The 19,613-nt window shown below is 39.2% G+C and overlaps 1 protein-coding gene across 6 annotated transcripts in view; it reads right to left on the bottom strand.

Moving 5' to 3' along the window:
- dlg2 (discs, large homolog 2 (Drosophila)) overlaps positions 1 to 19,613 on the bottom strand; it is a 249,892-nt gene that overhangs the window by 87,946 nt on the left and 142,333 nt on the right. For all 6 annotated transcript variants that reach the window (XM_041801111.1, XM_041801113.1, XM_041801112.1 and 3 more), the window contains exons 4-7: positions 11,716 to 11,769; positions 7,421 to 7,471; positions 3,185 to 3,309; positions 1,284 to 1,453 (exon numbers count right to left, since the gene is read on the bottom strand). In XM_041801111.1, the coding sequence (XP_041657045.1) occupies positions 1,284 to 1,453; positions 3,185 to 3,309; positions 7,421 to 7,471; positions 11,716 to 11,769 (400 nt within the window). The remainder of the gene's footprint in view (positions 1 to 1,283; positions 1,454 to 3,184; positions 3,310 to 7,420; positions 7,472 to 11,715; positions 11,770 to 19,613) is intronic.

The following is a 19,613-nucleotide window of genomic DNA, read 5'->3' as shown; positions in this document are numbered from 1 at the left end:
TTGGACTGAGCTCTGGATAGTCTGGATTTTTATTTTTGTATTATAAATATCTGATACAGCTCATCCATGAAAAATATCTCCATGTTTGAGAGGCTGTAGTGGGGATTATACTAGTCCATTCCTCAGAGGGGTTAGTCATTTCCAGTTCCTTTTCCTGTTTTGCCTCTACATAATCTGCTGAATTCCCTCTTGGTGGCCTTGATTTGGGAATTCAAGGCCTCACAGCCTTGAAAAAGTATATTTTGTATAATATGTGACCTGTAAGGCTCTAAAACAGTGTTACTCAACCCTGCTCTATCAAAGAGCCAAACTGTTGAAAAATTCCTTTGCAAGAGCCACAATCTAAGTGGTTAAAAGTGGCAAAAACAGCTTGTAGTAGCAATAAAAATAAGTTAAAGATTACAAAAATGGTCAAAAATCAGCGAAAATTGATGAAAAGGGGCAAAAAGGGGGAGAGAAGCGGAAAAAAGTCAGAAAGTAGCAAAAATGGGTGAGAAGTTACAAAATAATGAGTTACAGATGGCAAAAAATGATCCAAAAGTGGCAAAAACACGGTAAAACAAGAGTGAAAAGTGACTAAAATAGGCAAAAAGCAGTCAAGAGTGGCAAAAATGGGCAAAAAAATAGGGAACAATTGGTATTTAGTAGCAAAAGGTAGCTGAAATGGGTGAAAGGTGGTGAAAAGGGCAGAAATGGGATAAAAGTGTCTTAAAGAAGTGGCAAAAATGGGCAAAAAATGAGAGACTAGTAGTATTTAATGGCAAAAGGCAGCTTAAAAGGGCAAAGTGTGTCAAAAAATGGTGAAAAAGGGCAAAAATGGGAAAAAAATTGGCAAAAATAAGAGACAAAAAAGGGGGGAAAAGGAAACAAGTGGTATTTAATGGAAAAGGTAGCTTAAATGGGCTATAAGTGAGAAATATGGGGAAAAAGCGGCAAAAAGAAGTGGCAAAAGCGGCAAAAAGAAGTGGCAAAAGTGCAAAAAGTAGGAAAAATGTGGTATTTGATGACAAAAGGTAGCTTTAATGGGCGAAAGGGGCAAAAAATGGTAAAAAAGGGCAAAAAAGTTTCTCTTTTTCAAGGGTTTCTGGGGGAAAAATATTTAAAATGAAGACGTAAAAGAGCCACAAATAATCACAAAAGAGCCACACGTTGAGTATCACTGCTAAATGTAAACAGATAAGTCCGACCACTTAAGACGACCAGTTAAGATATTCACAGAGCAGAAAAGTCAGGAGCCAGTGAAACATTAAAGCTGTGACTGTCTTTGAGTGTAATCGCCCCACCTTTTGGTCCTTTGATAAGTTTGATCTCGATGATGGTCTCCAGCATCGGTCTGCGGCGCCTCACATACAGCCGGACTATAGAACCGGCAACCTTCAGGGCTTCCACGGCCTTACTGTGGGAGACTTCAGACACGTCTGCATCATTCACCCGCAGGATGCAGTCATTCACTCTGAAGGAGGCAGAGTATGAATAAATGATGGTGATTAACTGTAATGTTTAATTACCAGGCTGTTTCTCTCTTCAGAGAGCACATTAAAGATGAGGGAGAGTGTTGGCTGATGTAGAGCATCCACCCAGGGAAAAAGGTTTAGTCTGAGGGTTTTTATCAGAGCAGAGATCCATCAGAGGGGTTCTGCTCTTATTATGTGGATGTCCGTGTGCTACTGTTAATAGAGAAAGCTTTCCATTCTGAACAGTGGAGTGTTTATTATGGGGTATGTCATGTTTGTGTGAGCTTAGACCTGTGAATGGCTTAGATGAGGGAGCGAACACCAGGGTGTAAAACTGAAATGAGTTAGAATCCCCCTGAGGTGTTGACAAACCATCCATGCCCCAACAGTCAAGGGCACAGCTCTCCTGAGGGTGCTCATGGGAAACAGCTGGGACCCAGCATAGCACAATCACACACAAGCTAATCTTTCAGAGACAAAATGGCAGCCGTTTACTCCAGAACAGTTTTTGTTTTAAAAGCAGCAGTACGCACCTTTTCATCCTAAAACAGTAGTTTCAGAGTTGATCTAACAGTGCTATAAATTTAAACAGGAAGAACATCATCCACCCTGTTTCCACAGAGCGCCCTGATAACTGCATTCAGTACTATGTAACTCTGGCAGCAGGACCAGTCGCTGCTCCTTTCTGAGCTCTTTTTTGCTAAAATCCATGAAGACTAACTTTCCAACAGTCTTGTTTTACTGATGAGTCCCATGCAACCATGGATGGAGTAGTGGATGGTTGGTGGATGGCCACCATGTCCAAAAAAAGGCTGCGACATCAGCGAGGAGGTGGTGGAGTCATGTTTTTATGGGGAGAGAGCTGGTAGGCCCCTTTAGGGTCCCTGAAGGTGTGAAAATGGCCTCGGCAAAGTATATAGTTTCTGACTGACCACTTTCTTCCATGGCACAAAAAGAAGAACCGTGCCTTCTGTAGCACAATTTTCTTCATGCATGACAATGAACCATATCATGCTGCAAAGAATCCCTCTGTGTCATTGGCTGCTATGGGCATAAAAGGAGAGAAACTCATGGTGTGGCCCCCATCCTCCCCTGACCTTTAACCCTACTGAGAACCTTTGGAGCATCCTCAAGCTAAAAATCTATGAGGGTGGGAGGCAGTTCACATCAAAACAGCAGCTCTGGGAGGATATTCTGACATCCTGCAAAGAAATTCAAGCAGAAACTCTCCAAAAACTCACAAGTTCAATGGATGCAAGAATAGTGAAGGTGATATCAGAGAAGGGCTCCTATGTTAACATGGAACTTGGCCTGTTAAGATGTTTCTGATTGAAATAGCTTTGATTTCAGTAAATATGACCTTCTAATGCTGCAAATTCAACGAATGAGCATTTTCTGTTCTTTAAAAATGTTCCGAATCTCTGTTGTTCTTAATCATTTGGAACAGTGCAATTTGAGGTTTTTATTTTTTATTTTTTTAAGTTATCATTTGGAGTTTTGTTCATAAAATTTGAATTATGCTCTAATGGGTGATGACTTAAAATTATGCTAACTGTCATTTGCATAATAATTTGGAACGGGATGTAGGATATCTATCTTCTTACCTTTTCCTGCCTGCTTGTAGATTATTATAGTGGTAGGAGTGAAAAATACAGTTTCAACTCAAGTAAAAGGTGAAGATGATCTTTAAGTCATGCTACTTCTCATTAGAAAACACCAGAGTGACTGACCTGAGGCGTCCATCCTCTGCTGCAGCTCCTCCAGGGATGATCTTGGTGATGAAGATGCCCGGGTCATCACCAATATGTGGGTTATCTGTCCCTCCAGCAATGCTGAAGCCTAATCCTGAGTTACCCTGCAGCAATGGAAAGATAATCAGAGAGAAGAGGGAGACTGCAGGCAGAGTTTGGTCTTTACATTGTGATGTAAATGTCAACACATCAACTTCATTTTACACAGTCTGGAAGCTGCAGGATTTAGCCTCTTCTCTGAGAGTGTACCCTGGCTAAAACACTAAAAGCTGTTATTGGACAGATCGGTTTCAGTCCTTGATAACATCCTGGTATTCTGAATCAGGACTGTCTTAGTAACTTTTCCCTCGTGCTTCAGCCATGAACAACATTCAACAACACACAGATTACACATGAAACGGTTTATATACACACGGAGAATCAATGAATAAAAAACTAGAACATAAATACCATTATACTCTCAGAGTACCAGAGCAAAAATGCATGAGAAATCCCAGTCCAGACCACCGCCCTATCTGCTGCTATAAAGAAGCTTGAGACAATACTCTGGATGTAAAACATGGGAATGACTAAATGTATTTTCATGTATTTGTCCGGAAGTTCAGAAACTGTCAACAGCTGCAGTGAAGGCTCAGTTAATAAAGCTGACAGTGATTGGTTGCTGTAAGTTCACAGGTTTCTGTGACAATAAAGAATATGAAGAGGACATCTAAAGATGTCAGAGTTTGAGTGCCTCTGACACTGAGATGAATGTTTAACAGAGTGTCTTTTTGGAGTCCATGCTTTGGTCTAATGCTCAGGGGTATCTTCTGGTCTCCTTTACATAATGACTGGATTTCTGCAGCACATTCAGGTCACAAAGCCTCTCCTTTATATGATAGCAGGATTAAAGGAATGTCTTTCAGAGGCTCCACTGTGTCAGCAGTAAAGAGAAAACCCCCAGTGTTCATGTACATAATGAGAGTCAAGTTTTGATGACATTGTTAGCTGAGAGTAAGCGCAGCTTCTCTTGATTACAAAAATCTACTCCCCTGCAGGGTCTCACTTCCTCTAAGGAAGGAGAAAAGTTCAGCTCCTCACTTCTCTGAGACTTACAGTCTTTTTGAAAAGACTCAGCAGGAGCATCGAACTACCTTCGAGTATTCTGTACAGATTCTACTTGCCAACATTAAACTGCCTTTAAAATAAGCCTGTATGCACACACCTGTTAGAATCCATTCATAGCCTGTTGGTATCCGTTCTACACCTGTTAATATCCATTCTACACCTGTTAGTATCCATTCATAGCCTGTTAGTATCCATTCTACACCTGTTAGTATTCATTCATAGCCTGTTAGTATCCATTCTACACCTGTTAGTATCCATTCATAGCCTGTTAGTATCCATTCTACACCTGTTAGTATTCATTCTACACCTGTTAGTATTCATTCTACACCTGTTAGTATCCATTCTACACCTGTTAGTATCCATTCATAGCCTGTTAGTATCCATTCATAGCCTGTTAGTATCCATTCTACACCTGTTAGTATCCATTCATAGCCTGTTAGTATCCATTCTACACCTGTTAGTATTCATTCTACACCTGTTAGTATCCATTCATAGCCTGTTAGTATCCATTCTACACCTGTTAGTATTCATTCTACACCTGTTAGTATTCATTCTACACCTGTTAGTATCCATTCTACACCTGTTAGTATCCATTCTACACCTGTTAGTATCCATTCTACACCTGTTAGTATCCATTCATAGCATGTTAGTATCCATTCTACACCTGTTAGTATCCATTCTACACCTGTTAGTATCCATTCTACACCTGTTAGTATTCATTCTACACCTGTTAGTATTCATTCTGCACCTGTTAGTATCCATTCATAGCATGTAAGTATCCATTCATAGCCTGTTAGTATCCATAATACACCTGTTAGTATCCACTCTACACCTGTTAGTATCCATTCTACACCTGTTAGTATCAATTCATAGCATGTTAGTATCCATTCTACACCTGTTAGTATCAATTCATAGCATGTTAGTATCCATTCTACACCTCTTAGTATCCATTCTACACCTGTTAGTATTCATTCATAGCATGTTAGTATCCATTCATAGCCTGTAAGTATCCATTCTACACCTGTTAGTATCCATTCTACACCTGTTAGTATCCATTCTACACCTGTTAGTATCCATTCTACACCTGTTAGTATCCATTCATAGCATGTTAGTATCCATTCATAGCCTGTAAGTATCCATTCTACACCTGTTAGTATCCATTCTACACCTGTTAGTATCCATTCTACACCGGTTCGTATCCATCCTACACCTGTAAGTATTCATTCTACACCTGTTAGTATCCATTCTACACCTGTTAGTATCCATTTTACACCTGTTAGTATCAATTCTATGCCTGTTAGTATCCATTCTACACCTGTTAGTATTCATCCTACACCTGTTAGTATCCATTCTACACCTGTTAGTATCTGTTCTACACCTGTAAGTTTCCATCCTACACCTGTTGGTATCCATTCTACACCTGTTAGTATCAATTCTTAGCCTGTTAGTATCCATTCTTAGCCTGTTAGTACCTGTTCTACACCTGTCAGTATCCATCCAACACCTATTAGTATCCATTCTACACAAAATAGTATCCATTCTACACCTGGTAGTATCCATTCTACACCTGTTAGTATCCATTCTGCACCTGTAAGTATCTATTCTACACCTTTTAGTATTCATCCTACACCTGTTAGTATCAATTCTTAGTCTGTTAGTATCCATTCTTAGCCTGTTAGTATCCACTCTACACCTGTTAGTATTCATTCTACACCTGTCAGTATCCATTCTGCACCTGTTAGTATCCAATCTAGACCTGTTAGTTACCATTCTACACCTGTTAGTATCCATTCTAAACCTGTTAGTATCCATCCTACACCTGTTAGTATCCATTCTCCACCTGTTAGTATCCATTCTACACCTGTTAGTATCCATCCCACACCTGTTAGTATCCAATCTACACCTGTTAGTATCCATTCTTAGCCTGTTAGTATCCATTCTACACCTGTTAGTATCCCTTCTACACCTGTCAGTATCCATTCTACGCCTGTTAGTATCCAATCTACACCTGTTAGTATCCATCCTACACCTGTTAGTATCCATCCTACACCTGTTAGTATCCATTCTACATGTGTTAGTATCCATTCTTAGCCTGTTAGTATCCACTCTACATCTCTTAGTATTCATCCTACACCTGTTAGTATTCATTCTACACCTGTCAGTATCCATTCCACACCTGTTAGTATCCAATCTACACCTGTTATTCTTTATCCTACACCTGTTAGTATCCATTCTTAGCCTGTTAATATCCATCCTACACCTGTTAGTATCCATTCTACACCTGTTAGTATCCATTCTACACCTGTTAGTATCCATTCCACACCTGTTAGTATCCAATCTACACCTGTTATTCTTTATCCTACACCTGTTAGTATCAATTCTTAGCCTGTTAATATCCATCCTACACCTGTTAGTATTCATTCTACACCTGTTAGTATCCATTCTACACCTGTTAGTATCCATCCTACACCTGTTAGTATCCATTCTACACCTGTTAGTATCCATTCTACACCTGTAAGTATCCATCCTTCACCTGTTAGTATCCATCCTACACCTGTAAGAATCCATTCTTAGACTGTTAGTATCCATCCTACACCTGTTTGTATCCATCCTTCACCTGTTAGTATCCATCCTACACCTGTAAGTATCCATCCTACACCTTTTTGTGTCCATTCTACAACTGTTAGTATCTATTCTAAGCCTGTTAGTATCCATCCTACACCTGTTAGTTTCCATTCTTAGCTAGTTAGTATCTATCATACTCCTGTTAGTATCCATTCTTTGCCTGTTAGTGCCTTTTCTATACCTTAGCTATACCTACACCTATACCTTAACCTATACCTTTTCCAACTTAATAGCCTTCACTCTAAGACTGTAAGTATCCATGTTATGCTCTTTGGTGGTCAGTGTTTCTTATCGAGCTCATAGAGCCTATTGAGAAATTTTTATACATGCACTGCTTAACCATTACTCTTTAACTGATCCTTCATTATTTAGAAGTTTAACTCACATCTCCATAAATCATGTGCTGCAAAAATAATGCCAAGTCATTTTCTCAAGGCTTTACTGAGACTGAATGAAGCTGTGAATGAATTCTGAGATACTCACTCGCTCTAGGGTGATTTCCTCAAACTCGTATTCAATTTCTGTGCCGTTGACCTGTGGAAAGAGAAAAAAGAACCAGTAGGTCAGGGAAACAGAAAAGAACACTGTAGATCAGTCATTCCTTTTAGTAGACCTTTAAACAATGCTGCATGTTGAAAATAAACTCCACTTCTACAGGATACTTTCATTCAACAATGTCCATAAATAAGTGAAGGTTTGCCTACATAAAAAGGCCAGACTGAACACTTTACAGGTGTTTTCTTCTTGTTGTTATGCTAAATAGGCCTCACCTCCAGGGAAACAATTTAAGGTGATGGGTAATCAACATTAGCTATTTCTGAAACATGGAGGCTACAGAGGAGTCAGTCTCATCCTGTCTCTACGATGATTAATTAGCAGCCAGAACTTCCGTCATTATGCATTCATACAGGAATAGCACAGCAGGATATGAGACGCTGCATGTCATATCCTCTATAGGCTGTTATTTCTGAGAAGGATTAAACATTATCAGAGTTTAATGTTATTGTAGAATGAAGACTGGGAGACTTAACTATAAAGCAGTGAGTTTATTTGATGTAAATATGATTCTGGATTTACTGTATGGTCCATGGTCTGGTTAGAGGGATTTAAGTTTGTCAGGCTGAGAGAACAGAAACTCTCTGGCTGAGGCTGAAATCTCCTGTTCTCATTTAATATTCAATAAAAAGTATCTTCAGATTATTATTCACATATGTGACTATTTATTCAGTTTTATTATATTAAAGACAGTCTATGGAGCAACGGAGAAACTTCAATACAATTTGTACATCCACATAAATAAAAGAATTGAATCACTCTAAATTAGACTGTCTAGAGGGATTATTATTCTCACAGAGCAGATTCATGCAACAGTGATAATCCTTTTCATCTAACTTTTCTTTGCATATATATCCTACATTATTTTATCTTAGTGTATTATTACTCTTCAGAGCCATTTCACTGCTGATATAAAACAGAAATAAAGTCCTAAAGCTGTTTGATCAATGCTGATAAGTTTGGTGCCTTTTAAAAATATCTTTTTATTTTGCTGGTAGATTGTCTTTTTTAGAGCAGAGAGTAAATAATGAATGAATTTCACTGTTTGCTGCTGATTGGACCGTCATACAGTCATAGTGTGTGTTAATTCTAGGCAGTGAAAGCAGCTTGTAGGCACCAGAGTTTACTGTCCAGCCTCCTGAGGTGTTGGACCAACTAAAGGCTGGCTCAGACTAGACAGTCTTTCTTTTGGCTTCATGTCAAACTATGCAATGAGACTGTTTGGCCAACAGCCTGGCCACACTACCACTGTGATCCAGACCGCTCATCGTATGCTGACGTCACCACTGTCCCAGCGACTGTGTGCATGCTCACAGGTCGTTGGGGGGGGGCGGGACAACGAGTGTCAATCACTCTTCAACAGCAGCGCTTTATGTGACTGTTGCTTAAAGTAGACAACAAACAAGACATAATTATGGCTGTATTAGACCGGCTCTCCTTCAGATAGAGATCAAGGCATGAATATGATAACATAAAGAAAATAAAACAAAGAGTACGCAGTAGTTCCCTGGAGGGGTTAAAGGAGGGGCTCTGGTGAATGATAATGCAAAGATAAGGAGCAATGCTCTCCTGTTGGTAGGCGTCAGGATCCACGTTAAGGTCAGGTCAGGGCATCAAACTAGACGACGATGTAAGATGACTCTGACATGCTGGTCTTGTTGAATCGTGGTCATGGACACGTGGTTCATTATGTCACACTACAAGACTGGTTGTTGTTTCTGACATTCATGATCGGACCGATGTTTGATGATGAGCTGCGACAATGCTGTCGGGCCAAAATCTGTCTATGCTAAACCAAACGTAAACACACAGTAAATGTAGACAGACTGTATGAGTTAGTAACTCTAAAAGATGCTGGTAAATTAGCTTCCACTGGTTTTAAACTCAGTCCAGTCCACAGGACTGAGCCAGGTGACCCTTCATCTGCAGAACATACCATCATCAACAATAAGCAGGTTTTTGGACATTCATGTGTTGCACATGTTTTTGTAATGGTGAATATGTTGTTCCCATGTTTTCTTCACTCATAAAACAGAATATAAAGATGACAGATTTATGATGAGCTTCAGTGAGGAGAGGATGAGAGCGCTGAGAGCCTTTAAAGACGGCTAACGGTGTTAAAAGCTCTGATTACAGAGACAAATGGGTTTTTGTCCCAACATTTTGGACCAGAGCAGTAAATTACAGGAAAAACTGAGGGAAGGGGCAGAAGAATAAACCCTGTAACCTGTGAGCAGCTCCAGTCCAAAACCGTGTAGCTCTATTTCAGCTGGTTTCAGTGAAAAATCAAAAATCTACCAGTTTAATAAGAATAACTGCTGAGGCTGACGCTGACCATTTGGTGTTCAAACTTTATTATCGATTTTATTTAATCATTAATTTTTGAAAAGGAATACTGTTTAAAAAACGTCATTAAAAGTGGTGATTGTGGAGGATTATGGACCAACAACATTATTATTATTTTTATTTGAAATGTAAAAAGAAATTAAAGCCATGATTTTAAAAGATTGTGCATCATCTTTTTATTAAAGCGCATATACAGGTGTGTCTTAAAAAATTCCCAGAATTCACTTCAGAAAGTCAGACTTCCATATATTCTAGATTCATCCCATAGAGTTTTTTAAAATTTCATGACTTTTTTGTCTAAATCCTGATGATGGTATGGCTCTCAAAAATCAAAACCCACTATCTGAAATATTTGAATAATTGTGGAAAAGTCCAATAATCAAAGATTTCCTGAGCCTTCATCCTCTCATTCTGGTCCAGTTCACACAACCACAACCATGGGGAAGACTGCTGACTGCACGAATGTCCAGAGGACGATCACTGACATCCTCCATGAGGAGGCTGAGCCACGGAAGGTCAGTCCTGAGAGAGCAGGCTGTTCTCAGAGGCCGGATCAGAGCTGAAGAGAAAGTGTGGTAAGCTCAGCCTTCAGAGGACTGTCAAACAAAGCAGATTCAAGAACTTAGAGGAGCTTCACGAGGACTGGACTGAGACTGGAGTACAGACCGGTCCAGGAGATGGACTACAAGTGTTCTGTTCTTAGTGTGGAGCAAATCCTGAACCACAGACATCATCAGAGTCTCACCTGAGCTAAGGAGAAAAAGACCTGGACTGTTGTGGTCTCAGTGGTCCAGTGGTTAGCATTTCATTTGAAAATCCAGGTCCCAGAGTCTGAAGGAAGATCAGGGAGGTCCAGAATCCTTCAGGTTTTTAAGTCCAGTGTTTCCAGTCTCCAAAGTCAGTGATGGTTTGGGGTCCATGTCTGCTGCGGTTGGTCCACCAGTCTTTATCAAGTCCAGAGTCCACATTGTCAGCCGTCTACCGGGAGATTTTAGAGCCCTTCATGCTTCCATTATTCCATGATATTCTAATATTTAGAAGTAGAGATTTTTTTTTATTTTTGTGAGCTGTAATCAGCGACATTGAAATAAAAGTCTAGAAACATTTCACTCTGAATGAGATTAATCCAGAATATATGACAATGAAGCAGGCTAGTCTTTAGAACCTCACTGAAATACGGATAAAGTTTTAATGGACACTGGACTGAAGCACAGTTTGCAGCAAGCAGCTAAAAAGTAAATCACACACTTTTTCCCCTCTTAGAGATCAGCTGCACCGAGTTTCAGCAAGAGTACCTTGATGCAGACAAGATGGCCGACATACATCCAATCCATACTGGAAGTCTCAACCAGAAGTCCGTACGTCTAAGGTCAGGCTTAGGCATTAAAACCCGAGTGGTTAGGTTCAGGGTAAGGCAGTGGGGAAGGTGATATATTTGAGATCCAGCACCAAGGGTTAGGCGCGAAAAAGACTGACAAACACTGGCAGCTGAGTCCCACATGAAGACGAAACTTCCGTTAGTGACTTCCGGCATGGATTGGATGTATAGCGACGCCCATGTCGGCCATCTTGACTGCAGTTGGGTCCCTCTCCGTTTCAGCAGCAGAGTCTTTGGACTCCAGGGTTTTCTCAGCTCACAATCAAAACATTTACTGTGTCATCACTGAAACTGGAAAAGCTTAAGGACAAATGCAGATTAAACAAAACTGGATTTATTAAGCTAAACTAAACTTACTCCCTAACTAGCGGACCTGCTTGCTCTTTAAAGTGTTTGTTAAAAATCAGTACAGTATGTTTTAAACTTCCTCTCTGGCAGGAGGAATGGCTGTCCATGAAAATGACTCAGACGTGCATTAAAAGAGAAAATCTAGACTCACATAAGGAACCGACTCCAGCGTGTCTGTGTTGACGATGATGGGAGCAGGGCTGGCCTGTAAGACACAGAGAGAAGGGGTCAAAAAAAGGGTGAGACTTCAGCTCCAGTCATGGGGGATGCTCGGGACCACCGCTGTCCTACTTTCATAAATGCATCCAGGGGATGAGCCTGTGGATCTGTTTATCATCAACAATTTAACAGACCTCCATTTGCTGCATGGTTACAGAAACAGCGGCCCTGCATGCACAGAAATCTCTCACCATTATCATAAACACATGACGGCTTTAACACGAGAGAGAACCACGATGAAACATGCAGGAGCTGAATGAGTCCGGCTCACTGACGGCAAACACGGCCAGGATGTGAACGCTCAGAATAATTCAATGTGCTGTTTAAAAGTGAAAGACTGTCCAGCGTTCACCTTCATCACAACCGCTCCTCTTCTTTGAGTCTCAGTCGTAGGTGATGGTTCAGGTGACGTGTGCTCAGATTTAATCTTCCCTAGTTTGGGTCCAGAAACGTCAAAAGCATGACCAGCTCCGCTGACCCTTTGTTTGCTCTCTGATTGGTCCTCTGACTCACCAATCAGAGAGCACTGCCAGGCTACTTCCACTAAACTTCTTCCCTATCAACGTCTCTTCTGTGCTTTACAGTGAAACTGTGACTGAATGTTGGTTATTTCAGCCTGGTTAGGTGTGCAGCAGCCGTTAGCAATCATCCCTCAGCACCCACAGCAGAATTTTTTTAACTCTGTCCTGAACTGAAGGTTGAACTATGAAAAATGTCATCTTTGAATCTGACTGTTAGGAATGTAATACTCAGAGATTCAGAGTTATCCTCATAAACTCAGCGCAGTCTGTGTCTTTATTCTTTCACTGAGGCAAAGTTTATAAAGGATTCAATCAGGTAAAAATAAATCAAAGTTACTTCAGTCTCAGAGTTTTTATTCTGGTCTCAAATGAGAAGAAGTAGTTTACTGTCCATACTTAACTGCGTGCTTTTTTGCACCTTAACTTATTGAACGCCATTGACATAAATATATGTCAGTGTTTTTTTCGGCAGCTGGCACTAGGGGGTGCTCTTGTGATCCCTGTGAGTAATTTTGGGGCTTCTGGGATATGTAGTCGTAAAACAGAAGAGACGGTAGATCAAAGCCACTGAGATCAGAGCAGGAAGTGGAGACGCTGGGATGGGGGTTATCTAAGCTAAAGTTCTAAAGTATTCAGTATCGGCACGAAATGCCCCCCAAAAAACTGAGGGATCAAGTAGCCAGTTTCACCAGCGGACGCTGGAAGAAACTTTAAACTTTTGCGTGAGAAATCGGTTACCCACTGAAACCGACAGCAAATCAAGCGATCAGCGCGTTCATTCATCTGCCTCGGCCGCCAAGAGGCTAAAGAATGCCGCTAGGTCTCCCCTGTGTGTCAGAGAGAAAAGGCATCCACTATCCAGCTGGATGGATACAGCGACGACACTTCAGAGACGGACTTTTCCGACCCAGACTCTGAGGAATGGCTGCCGAGTGAGCGGAGCGGGTCTTCTTCTCCGTCCCAGAGCGATGGAGGTAAGTTAATGTTAGAAACCCACTGATTATTCAGACAAATTTATCGAATAAAACCATCACTCATGCTCCTGTGATTTCAGAAGCAGACTTGAGAGAAGAGCCCCATGCAGTTCTACAACACCGTCTGTTGGCAGAAAATAAGGTAAGAACAAAAAAAATCTATATTATAGATTATATATAATCTATATAACAGATTATAGATTATATTACTTCTATAATTTACAGGCAGTGCCAGGGGACACGCAAGCAGGAGAGGGCATGGGCGTATCAGGGGTCACTGAAGGAAAATTATAACATTCAAATCACTGTTTTGCTTGACAGACTCTCTTTCAAAAAATGCATTTTTCTCAGCTTTCTAGAAAAAAGTGGTCTTTTTGGTGAAACTAGCCTCTATTCAACTTCAGATAAATCAAGAACGGAACAAGCTGCAGACAAATGTTTTTTTTTCCATGATGAAATAGAGAGTTTGTTCTTTCATTTGAGCTATTTGGTGTTTTCAGAGTCAGTCACAAAATATTCTGTGGGTCTTGAAAAATGCCTTAAAATGGCCAAAAACGCTGGCACAAGGCACTTTCCATTTTATAAAAGGGCTGGCACTCCATGAGTTAATAAGCCACTCAGGACAAAAATATCCACTATGAAAAACATTCATTGAAAAAACAATATAACAACATGTTCTTCCCACTCCTTTAACATGTTTTTATAAACTTCAGCCATGATCAAAGTTTCCAAATATTCAGTTATTGTCAGGATTTTAACCCTTTAAATCTTAATTTGAAAATCACAAGCAGAAAAGAGTTATTTTGTATAATTTACATGATGGGAGGGGTGGGGTCATGTTTTATTATAGTCTTGGAGGTGTCAAAGATGATGAAACTTATTTCAATGCTAATTATTATTATTATTATTATTATTTTAGTTTAGTTTTTGGAAGACAATTTTATCCACAGATGTCTTAGTGTGGCAGTAAATTTTAAATCTAACGGTTTTCAGACACTATTAATGTATTAAAGTCATATTTGCTGCTAATCTTTGGCATATCCAGAAAAAAAAAGTCTGCCACTTGACAATTATTTTCCTCTAAAAATATATTTTTCAATTATTTTGTCATGAAAATTGCAGTGGATGCTTGTTTTCAAACTGGCATTTAACAGGTTAAAGTCTCTAAATAATTTAGATATTTATTCAAATGTTTGGCAGTTTTGGAAAGGACTGAGGCTGATAAAAAATTTGGGAAGATATGTTATAAAACGTTTTAAATAAATGTTTTTCACAGTGGGCGTTTAAAATACCAGAGGGTTATCATGGAACAGCATCAGTGCCACAGCTGGAACAACACTGTTTATCATCATTCTGTAGCATACATGAAATAATTTAATGGAAACTGCTTTCTTTAACTGTCTGAGAATTACTGAAACAGACAGAGATTCAGTAGGGCTTAAATAAAGCCACAGACAGAGTCGGAAGTTTATCCTTCATCTGTTAAATTGATTTCAGTCAAATTAATACATGTTGTTTTAGAAGAATTACACATTTTGATAAGTAAAAATCTCTGAACAGAGGATAAAAACTCATTTAAATAAGAATGTAACTGCGGTAGCTTGTCCCTGTATTTGAAATGTGACCTTTTACCAGGTCATCATGCTTCAGTCAGTGTCGGGGTCTTGCATGAGACCCGCCATGAGAGCAGTGAGCCAGCAGAGAACCTACAAACCTGATGGATCAGGCAGACATGGAGAAGCTCAGAGAAACTTTTGGATATTTTTATAACATTTCCTAGCTGACTGATCACAAACAAACAGGATCAATAAGAAAGGTGGTCAACCTCCTCCTGTGACCATCAGAACTGAGGGAGGGTTCTACCGTGCTGTAGAAGAGCAGACTTTTATACTGAAACAGTCAAACAGTGGCTGGGATCATCTCCGTCAGTTTGCTCTCTTACACTGTCGCTGCCGTCGCTGTGGACTTTCAGACTACCTTACAGACCGTCCTCGGCTCGGCCTCTGATGGACATGATGCTGACATGATGCTGTGACAGACGACGGGGTCTGCTTGCTCATCAGTCCAGTGACAGCACATGTCATCAGCTGGAGCATCAGCCCGTCCGCTCATGTCTCCATCACAGCTGTTATCCAGACCTCTGCCTACATGACCCAGATTCCCTCCTCAGGACCGTCTGCAGATGTTTGACACGGATGTTCACTTACTGCCTGCAACTAAAAAACGAAACATTTGGGATTTCTTTAAAAAATAAAGGGATCACAGCTTCCTGTCATGCTGGTGGACATGATACCTTACACCGCTTTCCACATTATTAAGCAAATGACATTTTTCTCTTATTTTCCTAAATATTAATGCAAATGACAGAATATTTTTCAAGTCATCAGCCGTTAGGGCATAACTTAGATGTTTCTGAACAAACTTCATACTGATAACTAATATTTTTTTAAAATGAAAACCTCAAAATGCACTGTTCCACATTATTATGCAAAACAGAGTTTAAAAGATTTTAAGGTTGTAAAGAACTGAAAATGGTCATTCATTGAATTTGCAGCATTAGGAGGTCATATTTACTGAAATCAAAGCTATTTCAGTCAAAAACATCTTAACAGGCATTACTTGACTTAATGAACGGCCAAACTGAGCAGAAGATTCAGAATATAAAAGCATTGTGTATGAAAGGGGTACATTTCTGCACAGAAACACCTAACAGGGCTTTTACTTTGAAAATCACAAACTGGAAGTGAACTTTCGCTGTGTTTTATGAAGAAGGAAAGAAGCCACTTTTCTCTCCTGCATGCTGGATCATATTTCCAGACATCTGTAGAGTTACGACTGCTGATATCAGCCGAGTTCCTTCACAATAAAAGTCTTACAGTAAAATAACAATCTGGGACTTTAATAGTGAAGAAGATGTTAGCAATAAAGTGTGAAGATGTTAGAATAAAGTGTGAAGATGTTAGAATAAAGTGTGAAGATGTTAGAAATAAAGTGTGAAGATGTTAGAATAAAGTGTGAAGATGTTAGAAATAAAGTGTGAAGATGTTAGAAATAAAGTGTGAAGATGTTAGCAATAAAGTGTGAAGATGTTAGCAATAAAGTGTGAAGATGTTAGAATAAAGTGTGAAGATGTTAGAATAAAGTGTGAAGATGTTAGAAATAAAGTGTGAAGATGTTAGAAATAAAGTGTGAAGATGTTAGAATAAAGTGTGAAGATGTTAGCAATAAAGTGTGAAGATGTTAGAATAAAGTGTGAAGATGTTAGAAATAAAGTGTGAAGATGTTAGAAATAAAGTGTGAAGATGTTAGAATAAAGTGTGAAGATGTTAGAAATAAAGTGTGAAGATGTTAGAATAAAGTGTGAAGATGTTAGAATAAAGTGTGAAGATGTTAGAAATAAAGTGTGAAGATGTTAGCAATAAAGTGTGAAGATGTTAGCAATAAAGTGTGAAGATGTTAGCAATAAAGTGTGAAGATGTTAGAAATAAAGTGTGAAGATGTTAGCAATAAAGTGTGAAGATGTTAGAAATAAAGTGTGAAGATGTTAGCAATAAAGTGTGAAGATGTTAGCAATAAAGTGTGAAGATGTTAGCAATAAAGTGTGAAGATGTTAGAAATAAAGTGTGAAGATGTTAGCAATAAAGTGTGAAGATGTTAGAAATAAAGTGTGAAGATGTTAGCAATAAAGTGTGAAGATGTTAGAATAAAGTGTGAAGATGTTAGCAATAAAGTGTGAAGATGTTAGAAATAAAGTGTGAAGATGTTAGAATAAAGTGTGAAGATGTTAGAAATAAAGTGTGAAGATGTTAGAATAAAGTGTGAAGATGTAAGAAATAAAGTGTGAAGATGTTAGAAATAAAGTGTGAAGATGTTAGCAATAAAGTGTGAAGATGTTAGAAATAAAGTGTGAAGATGTTAGCAATCAAGTGTGAAGATGTTAGAAATAAAGTGTGAAGATGTTAGAAATAAAGTGTGAAGATGTTAGAAATAAAGTGTGAAGATGTTAGCAATAAAGTGTGAAGATGTTAGCAATAAAGTGTGAAGATGTTAGAATAAAGTGTGAAGATGTTAGCAATAAAGTGTGAAGATGTTAGAATAAAGTGTGAAGATGTTAGAAATAAAGTGTGAAGATGTTAGAATAAAGTGTGAAGATGTTAGAAATAAAGTGTGAAGATGTTAGAAATAAAGTGTGAAGATGTTAGAAATAAAGTGTGAAGATGTTAGAATAAAGTGTGAAGATGTTAGAAATAAAGTGTGAAGATGTTAGAAATAAAGTGTGAAGATGTTAGAAATAAAGTGTGAAGATGTTAGAAATAAAGTGTGAAGATGTTAGAAATAAAAAGGGTGAAGATGTTAGAAATAAAGTGTGAAGATGTTAGCAATAAAGTGTGAAGATGTTAGAAATAAAAAGGGTGAAGATGTTAGAAATAAAGTGTGAAGATGTTAGCAATAAAGTGTGAAGATGTTAGAATAAAGTGTGAAGATGTTAGAAATAAAGTGTGAAGATGTTAGCAATAAAGTGTGAAGATGTTAGAAATAAAGTGTGAAGATGTTAGAAATAAAAAGGGTGAAGATGTTAGAAATAAAGTGTGAAGATGTTAGAAATAAAGTGTGAAGATGTTAGAATAAAGTGTGAAGATGTTAGAAATAAAGTGTGAAGATGTTAGAAATAAAGTGTGAAGATGTTAGAAATAAAGTGTGAAGATGTTAGCAATAAAGTGTGAAGATGTTAGCAATAAAGTGTGAAGATGTTAGAAATAAAGTGTGAAGATGTTAGAAATAAAAAGGGTGAAGATGTTAGAAATAAAGTGTGAAGATGTTAGCAATAAAGTGTGAAGATGTTAGCAATAAAGTGTGAAGATGTTAGAATAAAGTGTGAAGATGTTAGCAATAAAGTGTGGTTATCAGGTGAATAATTGAGCCTTAGGCCCTGTCCACACAGAGTCGAATGCAGGAGCAAATGTTTTTTGTCGTAACGGTGTTTCATGCACATGGAAACGGCGTTCAGGGAGGCCATAAACGCTACTTTCTGAAACCCGGTCTCAGAGTTAACAAATCTGTACTAGCCTACCGTTTATGCCTCTGTGTGGAGCCGCGTGTGCGGGTCCAGCCACATCAACAATGGCGGATTACAGGGTTGTGTTTGTGCTGCAGAAGCTAGTGACACAGATAACTGAAAGTAAGATTAAAAGGGGTTAAAAAAGACGTCCGATATCAGAGATACTGGTGTGGAAATTCTCTTAAGATGACCCTGAAAGTCACCCAAGACGGCATGGATAGCGTTGTTCAAACGGCACGCGGCAAGAGGAAAAAGTGGCTATGATGTAAGCTCAAAAGTTATTTATCATTAAATAAGCTTGAAATCACACACACACATACCTGGGGCAAATCCCTGCGCTGCTTTACAACTGCAGGAAGCGGACTTTCAGTGTTATAGCGCCACCTACAGGTTTGACATACATACTACAGCGTTATTGTCAGTGATTTAGTAACCTTGCAAAGCAGATGGATTTGCTCGTTTCTGTGTTTCTTACTGGTGAATCCATCTTTCAAAGCTCCCGTGTGAACTGTCTGGGCACGGTTAGAAAGTGACAGGACCAATCAGCATCGAGGGGCAGTACTTTTGGGTGCGGCGGAGTCGGGACGTAAGCGAGCAACAAGAAGAGGCTGGTGCAATTATGGAGGAAGAGTTTAGCGTGGATGCTGCTAAAGCGCCAGTTTTATCAAAACTTGATGACATTTCTTCGTTAAAAGAAGAACAAAGAACAGCAGTGAGTTGTTTTCTTTTCATAAATGACAAAAGTCGTGTACTGACATCTACAGTCGCCATGGTTCATGTTATTCAGCTCTTTATGGAGTTTACTCCTCAGTAGCGGCTACGTCACGTGGTTTGTTGCTCTGATTGGTCCGTAAAGATGTGACAGACATAACATTCATCCAATCATCCTCCGAGTTTTTTTCCTGCCCTTTCCTTAATGCTGTAAATGAGGTTAGCGGTTTTTGAAAACGTTTTTAAAACAAATCGGTAGTATATCGTTTTCATCTGCGTGTGGACAAGGCCTTACAGCAGCTCTATAAACTGCAGTGCTCTTTTAAACCACAGTGTGGAGCAACAGTATTTACAGTCGCTGCTTTGACCATGAGTCAGAGCTTCAGCTCACTCAGAGCAGAGTCAGACCGGGCTAGATGGACGGTTCAACAGATTCACTCCACACTGCTTTAATATCCATACTCTGGCATCGTCCTGTATTTCTATCAGCACACATGCTGATGGGATACGTTAAATACACTAAGCTCTGCAAGCTGGAATTTCCAACATCAACACAGACAGACTA

Source organism: Cheilinus undulatus, linkage group 12 (assembly GCF_018320785.1).
Source record: "Cheilinus undulatus linkage group 12, ASM1832078v1, whole genome shotgun sequence".
Taxonomy (NCBI): Eukaryota; Metazoa; Chordata; class Actinopteri; order Labriformes; family Labridae; genus Cheilinus; species Cheilinus undulatus.
The sequence above is the reverse complement of the archived record's forward strand: the minus strand, read 5'-3'. Positions and strand labels throughout refer to the sequence as shown.